Source organism: Haliotis asinina, chromosome 8 (genome assembly GCF_037392515.1).
Source record: "Haliotis asinina isolate JCU_RB_2024 chromosome 8, JCU_Hal_asi_v2, whole genome shotgun sequence".
NCBI classification, from domain to species: domain Eukaryota; kingdom Metazoa; phylum Mollusca; class Gastropoda; order Lepetellida; family Haliotidae; genus Haliotis; species Haliotis asinina.
Genome location: NC_090287.1, coordinates 54,544,017 through 54,556,009, shown reverse-complemented (window position 1 = coordinate 54,556,009; position 11,993 = coordinate 54,544,017). Strand labels below are relative to the sequence as shown.

The window sequence follows — 11,993 nt, the reverse complement described above, 5'->3', positions numbered from 1 at the left end:
GAAAATCAATTCTAAGCTGGATTTTCACGGGTTGACAATATGAGCATCGATATTTACATTTGGGATGTGTGGACAAATCCCAACAAAGTTAGCAGGCCAAATCTCTAGAATCATTACACTGCATTGCCACGCCCGAAAAGGACGCTTACACTTGTTGACAATGTCATATGGACAGATAGATACACAGATTTAAGTCACTTGCAGCACACACTAAGAGCGAGAGAGAGAGAGTGAGAGATAGAGAGAGACTGAGAGAGAGAGAGAGTGAGAGAGACTGTGAGAGACTGAAGAGAGTTAGAGAGAGTGAGAGAGAGACTGAGCGAGAGACAGAGAGAGAGACTGGGAGAGAAACAGAGATAGAGTTAGAGAGAGTGACAGAGACACGGAGAGAGACTGAGAGAGACTGCGAGAGAGAGGCAGAGAGAGACTGAGACATAAAGAGAGAGACAGAGAAACTGAGATAGAGACTGAGAAACAGAGAGACAGAGACAGAGAGAGAGAGAGAGACAGTGAGACTGAGATAGAGACTGAGAGAGAGAGTTGGTTGATTCCACTACTATGCAAACAGTATTACTGTGAGCTTAGTTTACTCATGTTTTTTCAAAAATTGTAAATAAAAACAACCTTCACAACTAACAAATATAATCTCCACTGCATTTCCCATTTCAGTGTGTTTCACAATGCATAATGCATGCATCAGAGGACAATGTGTCCTCTTTACCCAACACGTTACATGTTATTTAATACTTCTAGTTACTGAAAATTCGTTCCTGTACATAAAAAACCCAAACCGGAGACATTTTTTCAGTTGGAAAGGTAGTAATGCCGTACTACGATAGCCTATATATAGCACCAGCACTATCAGTGGATTCCCAGTTGTTGAGATAGAGTTGGGAGTGTGAGAATGCAACTTCCTAGTGACATGTCTATTAAGGCGTCATTGGGGAGTCTAGAGTATGTAGAACGGTCTGGTTTGTCTGTTCAACTCCATGCCAACGTTAATCAAGACTGTGTTACCGTGTGCAAGTGTAGGTTAAATCTATAAACCCTTTACGTCATGTGAATAAAGCCGAGACGAGGAAGTTGTGTTGTTAACAACGGTATCACCGCCAGTGGTTATATAACACGCGTGCATGACAACCTCCCGCTGAGACATGTCGTGGAAGTTCCGCTGTGTGCAGATATATATCACAGCCATATCGAGGGTGCGAAATAGTGTCCAAATTTTGCCAGCCAGTCAGGCTAGCTATGCATGAAAGTTACTGGCCAACAAAATAATCAACTAGTTCAAAATTTGAATGTAGACACGGGTTTCATCATTAACCTGCTAATTGCTGCATAAGTATTAATAATTATGATGATCATTTTTATCTGGCCATAATCTTGCATGTCCCACTTTAAGCAATATTCTGGCAATATCACGCCTGTGGACACCAGAAATGGACTTCACACACTATACCAATGTGAGGAATCGAACCCGGGCCTTTGGCGGGACGACCACAGTACTATCCCTCCAGCAATGAAGGACATTTCTGGGCTCCTTTTCACGATAATTTATGGCTACAATTTAGGAACCGTTCATTTTCTTTGTGAAATATGTTCATTTGAGTGACTAAATGTTAGTCGAATAATTGCCACCAATGTCGTATCACCAATGACAGAAAGCACCTCTGTGGAAGTACATCTGAGGTCCCATGGCGTTGTGAGGGGCGGTGAAGTAGCCTCGTCGTTAAAGCGTTCGCTCGTCATTTATATATATGGCATCTCGAGATGTGATATTGCTGGAATGTTGCAAAACTCAAACCCAAACTCACGCTTTTATGTTAGTACTTGCACCAATCAGTGAAGGAACGTCCACAAGCCTTTTATGGGCATCTGCTTTGGGGTTTATTTCTTGAAATTCAAAACTGTACACACTACACACTAGGATACCCAACCACTTTTTTTCAATTCGTGCTAGTTTATTACATATTAACTCTAATCTGCAAACATGCATTACAAGTGACAAAATGGCATTTACACATGTAGTATCTAGAAAGGAGCGAATGCTTTAACCACTAGCTAGGCAACCCCCGCCGCCTCAAACAAAAAGAAAAGAAAGAACTGAAAGGCTTCCGGCGATATTTCCGGGTTTAGAAAAGCTGGAAGAACGATAAAAAAAAATAACACCTACAAAGCTCACATATTTTATGAATCATCTTTTACTGTACGTCAAATACAATGGCGGTCGAGGTGACATGTGCTGTCCAACAATTGGTTTAGATATGCAACATGTGTAGGATATCAATCTGCGTCAAAATATCGTTCGTGTGTTCAGTCCCCGATTTGTATTTTATGCATTTTTTTTTAAACATTGAGCTGCCTCTGCATTACATAAAGAAATGACGAACACACTCTGTGTGACTTCTAAAAAATCACAATAATAACACTTCTCAAAATATTAACGTTCTTGTGATGGTTTGTTTTATTTGTTATTACAGAAAACCAATAAAACCGAAACACCATGGGTGTACTTTCTTTATTACTTCGGTTTATGTTGTGTATATCATGAAATCAATCCTGGGTGAATTACAAAGGAGGGGCAACAACTCTTGTCAGTACCCTGCTATTTGAGACGTAGTGTTGAACAGAGAGAACTAGGCGCTTAGTTTTGCAGCGTTTCCGGGTAATGTCAGATATAAATGGCCACTTGACTGAAATATTCATCCCCTAATTAAGAACCCGATGACTAATAATCTTTGTCTACACATTAATAAAGTGGAGACGGATGTCCCATGGGAAATGTACACGTTTTCCGAAATATTTTAAGGCAACTCCGTGCGGTAGACGGGCCATTATTTCAAGTGAGCAAAAATGGGGGAAAGACAAGGTGTTTGGGCTTGTAACATGGGAAAATAGCGGGAATAATATTTCACAGACACAACCGTATGCATGTAAGTTAGGCCTACTTATGGTTTCAGTTATTTTCCATAAGCTGGAGAATACACGATCTGGTTTAAGGAACAGTCGACCTACTTTGGCACTATTTAAACATACACAGTTCACAGTGAATATCGATAAGACAATAATTATGCATTCATTAGTGCATGTGAGTTAACGTTATCAAGTTTGAGCGAGCTTCTTTCTGGGATTTAGCTCAATTTTGCGTTTGTTATATTTTAATTATCATTCACAAGTGTCCTCCAGATTTGTCGATTTTGTTTTCAATGTCATTGCAGTAACAAGTACAGATATAAACAATCGTGCACGATTTCTCAACACACAATCTTAAACTCAAGTACAATTATTGTACTCTGCATAGGGTCCACTGTGAGATCCGATAGCCGAGGCCATCTTTATCAACACAAGTCACGTGACTCTTCGTACTTTGATAACTTTGTCAACTGTTTGTCGATGGACACGATTAAATTTACAACCACCGAAGTGAAATATATTTTCGGTGTTGTCAAGCCATAACAGTGTTAGTCCCACCCACTTGCAGTTCAAATTTGTTTGCTCAAAGCGCGTGTCGTTATGGCAATATGTCGCATTGCGGAACACAGTCACGCTACTGTTCGTCACATTTCGGCTTTGAAGCACACCAACGGGGAGAACTCATTGGCGGTGAATGCAACAGGTGGTTGTCGTATAAAGTAACGTCTTATTGGATAGATTGTTCTGCGGCGTGTCCGCCTGTCATCTAGCACAAAAGAAACATTTTTGATGCTGAATAAATAACACAAAATGACATTTCTAAGAAAATGCTATAAAATACGTTTTGCGTTTGTGTGTCTTTCCAAAATATTTGACCCGAACTTATGACAAATGGGATAATATAAAGAAATAAATAAACAACAACAACTAAAACCAACTTCCATAGGAAAAACACAAAGAATTAATGTGTAATGTGATTATTGTTAACATAGGGCATGACAAATCCTCTCTGTTTTATTTCATGGGTTTGTAACGTTATTCAAAGGCGTATATGCGAGTGTTCAGCCTTTTCCTTTTCTATTATTTAAATTATTTTTTATCTATTTATTTATCATATTTATTTACTTGTTTGTTTGTGGGAGGGTATTTTGCTTAACATGATCAGCTGAAAGTTGGAGCCCAAGTATAGATGACTTTCCTTTCACTTCGATCTTCAATTCAAGTGATTATATGTATATATGCAAGTATATATGCAAATTTAAAGCGATTATCTGAAATATCAAGGACCAATTTACATGATATTAGCAGCAATTTATGCCATGGATGAAATATACACCAGAAACTACTTTTATGATTTTAGATGCATAACAAAAACTATGCATAAATAACCCTGCCCACATGACTGTGAAGGGATTTCTCAGATGAACCGACATTAATTAAAGATAACAACTTGAAGTCGCACAATGAGTGATTATTGGAGCCTCATTTACTGACCATTTCTCAACTGTTTATAATTAGACAGTATATTGTTGAAACCAGTTCTTATTATCTCGGAAGGCTTAACGATAGTAAGAGCAATATAAGCATTAATTAATGCTATTCTACAATAATTACATCATAAAGTACCCCAGAAGTTAAAGCCTCTTACAACAATACGTTCGTTAAGTACAACAGATTTTTTCTGTTATTTAATTCTGTCGCATTGCGACAGATTGTTAGGGTCCGCCGGCCATTTAAAGTTATGAATGCTCCCTGTCTATATATAGCCTTGAATGTTATTGGACGCCGTGTTCAGTAAGGTAGCGGAAATTTGAAAGATCGAAACCGGGAAGGCCAGTTGTGTCCTACGTTGACGACTACAATCCAAGATGGTAAGTGCATGTTTTGTTGCCATCGGGATAAATGTACATAGGAAATATGTTTTGTAACTATCGGAGTATAAGTCAGTGTGAATATTTTTGCTTCCACTTCCTTTGAATAGCTTGACAGCCGATACAATTACTGAATAGAAAGTTTAGAAAGGCGGGTCAACTTTTATCACACCTACGGCGTACGCTGTATGGACTTTCTTTTCTATGACATTGTAAGACATTATTATCCTTGCATGACTCTTTTTCTAAGTAGTAATAGCACATTGTCATTCAGGACTTTTCTGATCAAGTACAAACTAGTTCGAAGAAACTTTGGATTCATCGTTGATGGCTGTTCACACGTTATTTCGATCAATGATTCGTGCACAGACATCGAGACATTTTCACAATACCTTCGATTTCAAATCACTGATTTCCTCTGATTGCACTGCTATTGTGAAATTATGAACGTTTATGCAAAATAATTGCTTCCTTTTTGTCGCCTGTTTTTTGTGAACATTTTAGAAGTTAGTGAGTGAAACAAGAGTCAAAATGGTCGTTGTATTATCTCCGGTTAGTCTTTATTGTTGAGACAAGTAGCCGAATTTAGTCTCAGATAGATAGCTCAGTGCATGAATAAACACCAGAAGATTAATGACTTTTGAATGAATGCCTACTTAAGAAATAGTTTGTTTGCACGAGTGACGGGATCAGACTTAATAATACCAACTTTTAGCTATTTTTTATTGACGGCCTGTCAGTTTGGGAACTTGGGCACACCCAGTAAAACAGTTGAGGTCTGAGAAAGCTCCCCATTCCCGTCCTTGAAATAGTTTCAGCTTGATACGTTTCGTGTATCCATGTTTAAATTCAAACTGTACACTTATAATCTACATTTGGTTATAATGCTGACTACCCGATATAAGTTCCCCTTTTTCTTCAGGTCGAGAAGTTTTTCCAAACAGGTTTTCTGACATCTATGGCTTGTTTCCATGAATACTTTGCTGGGTCAATGTGTGTGACAGGGAACTCATTTCTGAATGTTGCTGTGATAAATATTCTAAGTGATTTCTCTTAACTACATCAGGTTATGATTTACGACACCAATGCGTGGTTGGCCTGAACATGCTAAAGCTACAAAACCAAGTAACCCTGACAACTTTCAACCTCGAGTGATGTGTAAAGTAATGGTTTAGGATACTCTACTTTAAGATTACGTAAAGATTTTATTTGAACTGGGCATGAAACATTGCATTATTATGCATACTTTTTGGTAGAGATGCAATCTTAATTTTGTGAGTGTTTAAAATTGACTATTAAGGTAATTTGTGTAAGTGATAAGGAAAGCATACGTTTCAGTAAAAAGATTGATATCTCGTGGTAATGAAGTTGTGCATGGCACAATATAAAGTAAATGTCAATTGGTATGTACAAGACCCATGCCTTGTGCAAGTAAACGGTATGCGTACAAATTCTAGATAATATTGCTTGTTAAGTGGTATGGTTTCTGAACTCTGATGCTATTTTGCCTTCAACAGGTATTGGGAAAGAGAACTTTGACAATGGGCCATTTTCAAGATTATTAGCCATTTCCTGAATTTTGAATGTGGCACTGCCCTTGTATCAGTAGTAAACTTCAAATTTTAATGGGCCGTTTTTCATTTTAGTGTGCGAAATGGCCCATGCCCCCTGCCTTTCCAAATCTCTGCTTCAATAAGCGGGATTTCTATGACTATTTAACTTATTTTAAAAGATTTGTAGTTCGGAAAAGGGTGTTTAGGTATTTTTTACAAAAAAACAAATCAAACTGATTTAACAGTAACAGATATGTACATACTCAAGCACTCAAGCACGTATCGGCTGAGATAGATATAAACGAGATTGTAAGCAAGGTATTCGTCATTGTGCAGTGAACCGTAGCCAAGACTGCCTTCTGTGGCCCTAATTACACATGGTGGTTCTGTCAATAAGATAAATTGTTGAGATTAATCACATTTCTGTATGTGGCTGTATCGTGTACAAAGGAGCTAGCTGATGGCAATTTTGTCTGCCAATGGTTCACCTGAACAAGCATTTTTCGAATGTTAACTAATTTTGATTGGGGTACAGATATGGATCAATCTTTACTAGAGCTTTAGAAGACAAAATATCAATAAAATATGTTGCACAGTATTGAATAAATGCAAGAAACGTAAGTTCATCTATGAAAAAGTTTAATGCCTGATGTTGCCAAACATCAGCTTCCATTTAAAGTATTTTGAGTTTTGTTGAACTGATAAAATGTAGATATGAGGTTACGACATTTTGTCCATTTGAATTGAAATTATCAATGAAAACATAAATTTTCCTTGTATGTTAATAATACATCCCTTTAAATACAAGTTAAACAGGGATGTGTAGATTTTAAAATCAAATAGGTTTTTAAAAACTGTACTACGTGTCGCTGATAAATACATTGATAATATGTAATAATATGATTTGGTTCATAATTTTCAGGATTTAATTCTCGACTACTTTCAGTAACATAAATAAAGCTCAAAGTTACAAGGTGTCAAGTTTATGACCAATTAACAATATGCAATCAAATAAGTTTGCAAATACCAGGCCTGATACTTTTTTTGTAAACAAGTCCTACTCATTTTTAACTATTGGATAACCGTTTTATGTTCGATCAGCTTGAATTGATATGATACAAGACATGATTTTGATGTATTGGGTAAATGCGCATTGTTATTTTGACAAAGCGTAACCGTAAATATTTATTGATTCTTCATACACTTGCATTAATTTTTCTTTCGTATTTCAACTTTTCTACTGCATAATTTACGCAAATACCATGCAGGTTATCAGCTCTGTGTGTTTTACAAAAGACATCTGTTGTCTTCCTGTACAAGTTTCCACATGCAAGGATTTAACCAAATACAACATTTGGGTCATAAAGATTGATGCTATTTCCACAATTAGAACTGATTCTGGACCACCACCCCCCAAAAAAAACCTGAGCATGTATTTGTGAAATAAGCCAAGTTTGAGTTTCGAAAGTGCAAATACCCATGGAAAGTTTGAAAAGTTAGTGGTAAAAATTCTGACCGATCAGTCATAAATAATTGGTTAATGTCGTTTATCCAGTTTTCCTGATTATGTTTGTTAATCATGTTTGCATCTGCTCTCTCATTTAAAGGCTGGCGTTTTGTCAAACATTGAATCCATGTAATACATACTACACAAAAGCGTTACATATAGCTCATTGTAGCATTGAAATGTCACTGTTAGCTTATGAGGCATAACTCGCTTGGGGCATCATTTGAAAAGAATTTAGATGAAACCTTAACATGCATTTTAAAGAAATTATTTTGTTTTATTTTCTCATTTTGAGAAGGCCTGTTATGAAAACATCAAGACCGGGCTGAGGGGAGTACAGATAAAGTGAAAGTATTATGTTCAGCTCATTATGCTACTGCATTGATTCACTGTCACATGACAGCTATATATGAAGTGAAAGCAAATAATGGCAGTTTTAATTGTAGTTGATATTTAGAGCATCCTGTGCCAGTGTCATTCCTCAATGGTAGATTCCTTTACTTGCATCTAACATGTCCCAGTCATTGCCAGACCTCCAACATGTGGACCGCGTTAGTGTTATAATTGGAATAACCTACATTATGTGATAATCAGTGTTTTTCTTTTATAGGCAGATCAGCTGACAGAAGAACAAATTGCTGGTGAGTTATCACTTTTCATCTCATCAGCTTATTAAAGTTACCTCGAAGTAACGTAATACCAGTTAGTTATATTTCAGAGTATGTAGCTTTTCATTTTCTCAGTCGGTATTTCACTTCTTGTCACCACCTTATGGAATTATTCTTTTGATACAGAATTCAAAGAGGCCTTCAGCCTTTTCGACAAAGACGGCGATGGCACCATCACAACCAAAGAGTTGGGAACCGTCATGAGGTCACTAGGTCAGAACCCAACAGAGGCAGAGTTGCAAGACATGATCAACGAAGTCGATGCTGACGGTGAGTATGGAACAAGGAACATTTCTTCCAAGCACTGGCTACACACATAATTGTCTTTTTTGGACTGGACGAGTGCTCTTGTTATTTTCAGTGTACCCTGTGAGGAACAGTTTTTATGTTAACAGGGATCTACTTTTTACTGTCCCAGGAACTTGTGCTTATAATTTTCAAGGGTCCTGGACAACGAAGTAGGGGTGCCTGACACTTAAATATTATTATTAAAGCTGTTATTGTATTGTGTAACCCAGCCAGTAGCAAGCACAATGATAACTTTATTGTTACTTGATATGAAGTTTTTCAAAAGTATTTGTACATTTTCTGCTTCTTTACTTAATAAATTTAGTTCCGCTCACTGTCAATTTTTATATGTATAGGACACAGGAATGTGCATCCTGTAAATCCCTGATTACCCATTGTGAATGCCAAACTGCGGAAGCCAGTCAACAAAAACAAATGAGAAATGTGCATTAACTTGGTTGTGAACTGTTTTTTATTTTTTAATACATTTTTATCTCCGTATGATTGGTAACAGTAATGGCCATATGTATTGTGACACAGAAGGTGTAAATGATATTGTATCGTGATCCTAGTATCCCAATACAATACTGTTCGATTAAGAAATACATCATTGACAGCTTGAAATACTATTCAGTAGAACAGTTTATTTTATGCCACTAGACTTAACCTACAATAAGCTGCAAGTCCAAATTATAATGAAAACCATTTTATTTTATTTTTTTTTTCATTTTTGTAAATGAAGTTCTGTGAAATATATGTAGATGTCCGAACTGTGAGATAAGTATTGAGGGCTGAACAAACTAATATTAATATCATGGTATGGTACCTATAAACAGGATAACATCTCTAGTATGAATTTGGACTTTTGTTAAATGGGCAACTGTCAAAGTAAATAGAAAGCTTGTCACTCTGTTAAAATCAGAAGCTGCAGATTGACAAACAATGTAATGTACATACATGAAAAGAATATTAAGTATTTTCCTTATTTGCAGGTAATGGAACAATAGATTTCCCAGAGTTCCTGACAATGATGGCCAGAAAGATGAAGGATACTGACTCAGAGGAGGAAATTAGAGAAGCATTCAGAGTGTTCGACAAGGACGGCAACGGTTTCATCAGTGCAGCTGAGTTGAGGCATGTCATGACAAACTTGGGCGAGAAGTTGACGGACGAGGAGGTAGATGAAATGATCAGGGAAGCAGATATTGATGGTGATGGACAAGTAAATTATGAAGGTAAGCTACAAAATAATCTTTTGTTCCTGCCTCTGAAAACGATTTTGGCTATGAATTGATATAATTCAAGCTATGCAGTTTTTAATGGGAGTGTGAGATGGACAGCTGTGATCAAAGGGAGATAATCTTGTGGCAGAAATTCTGTTCTTACACCCATTTTCAACTTGTCACTTCAGTGTGCATTGTCAAGGAATATTTTGGCAAAATGTAAGGTAATGGGGCTTTTGGGGTCAACAGATTTGTGCAGGCACCTTGAAAATGTTATGAAAAGAAATAAGTAGAAATTAGTATTTGATTTCAGGAAATTTTAAGTCATTGTCTAATCTGAATGGTTTAATGGCTGTACTTAACAATATTCCTTTCAACTTCAAGTGTTTGTTTCTGTCATTGAATAACATTTATCCTTTTCTTTTTCAGAATTTGTGAAAATGATGACAAGCAAGTAGACAGCATTGTTTCACCCGTCTTCCGTTCATCCAGCTACCTTTCTGTCATCCTAGTCTGTCAACATATTGTCTCTTCAATACATTCCATCGTTGTTTGTTGTGAAAATGGACCAACAATCATTGTTTTATGAGATTTCATCATAAAGATTGCAAATTTTTATATAAACATCTTTCTTCTGAATCTGTTGCCCATTGAGAGAGAACCCTGTCAGTGGTGCTGAAACGAGGTGGAGGATCGCCTGCCAGCCTCTGTGATGGCCGAGATGAGTATCCTGGATCTGAACATACACCTACAAAACTGTACCAGCTGCAGCGGTCCTGCAATATTGTTGCTCTGATGGGAATGGAGTTGTTAATGAAATGATTAAAGAGTTATTTTATTGAAAATTAACTTTTTGTTTGCTTGTCATGTGTTACTGACAAACAGCAGGGGCTCAATTTTGGGTTAAAAAAAGGCCACCTGCCACAGGGCAAGTGGCTCCTAGAAAGTGACTTGTCCTGATTTTATGACAATAATGAAGATGTTATTATGAAAGAATAAAGCAACATGGTGGTTGATGTTAATAGCAAAGAGAGATAATTCTTGTATTATCATTGCGGAATGTAATGGCTACATTGTGAACATGAAGTGAAATGCTAGTTTATTTGCTGTTTTGAGGCAAACGCCATGGTCAGACTGTTTAACTGGTTGTGGCGTTACATCCCATCTTGGTCCTGCTGCAAAGGCTGATTATTCAGCCTATGTCTGGTGTTTCCCACCCTGACTTTGCTGGTATATTGCGAAAAGGGGCATAAAACCACACTGGTTCACTCACCGATTATTCACGGAACGCCATCATGCAGCGAAGTGCGATGTCAAACAAGCACACACTGTTGCCCTTAAAGCACAAATGACCAGTATGCATTTCTCAAATTTTAATATGTTTGGATTTTAATTGTATTTTTGACTAATCCAACCATTCAACTGGTTTCTGTTTCTGAAAGCGTTTCATTGTGCGTAAATATAATATGAACTGAAAATGTAGATATGTTAATGCAAATTTATAATAAATGACAAACGGTAAACACACCAGTCAATCATGTGTATACACCAACACTACACTTGACATGAGAATCAGTTTAGTGGAGAAGATTCGCATCGTCTACCAAAAGAAGTGTTATCCAGGGACTATCGCATCCTGAAATAAACTGATCAAGGGTTAGGAACATCAAGAAAATGTTCTGCGATCAGACTGGTAATAGTATAAAGTAATCACGTGTACTCTGGCTGTGTTGCCAGTGAACTGAATATACAGAAAGTGATCAAAGTTAACGGTAACTTTGGAATTCTACACTTCCAGTAAGCTGCCAATTCAAATCCATCATGGTTACAAAACCGTGCTCTGAGAGTAAGGCACGGTAGTGTGGGTTCCAATCCCACCAAAGAAACCCTACAAGACTCTACTTGAATGAGAAAGAGTTATCTTAAATTATATCAATTTACACGTGTCAGATGGGTGCACGGGGTAGTGA

The 11,993-nt window shown here is 37.1% G+C and overlaps 2 protein-coding genes across 2 annotated transcripts in view; one reads left to right on the top strand and one right to left on the bottom strand.

Annotated features, from left to right (window-relative positions):
* LOC137295003 (uncharacterized) overlaps positions 1-11,993 on the bottom strand; it is a 109,674-nt gene that overhangs the window by 24,612 nt on the left and 73,069 nt on the right. The gene's annotated exons all lie outside the window — the stretch shown is intronic.
* LOC137295006 (calmodulin) lies at positions 4,621-10,872 on the top strand. The gene is made up of 5 exons (XM_067826252.1): positions 4,621-4,784; positions 8,455-8,485; positions 8,639-8,782; positions 9,793-10,035; positions 10,453-10,872. Exons 1-5 carry the CDS (start codon positions 4,782-4,784, stop codon positions 10,479-10,481), a joined length of 450 nt encoding a protein of 149 aa, XP_067682353.1. The 5' UTR covers positions 4,621-4,781; the 3' UTR covers positions 10,482-10,872.

Excerpts from the sequence above, each read along its gene's own strand:
- LOC137295006 (XM_067826252.1), top strand. Across the intron at positions 8,783-9,792 it reads CAACGAAGTCGATGCTGACG|GTAATGGAACAATAGATTTC; the intron begins GTGAGTATGGAA and ends CCTTATTTGCAG. Across the intron at positions 10,036-10,452 it reads TGGACAAGTAAATTATGAAG|AATTTGTGAAAATGATGACA; the intron begins GTAAGCTACAAA and ends TTTCTTTTTCAG.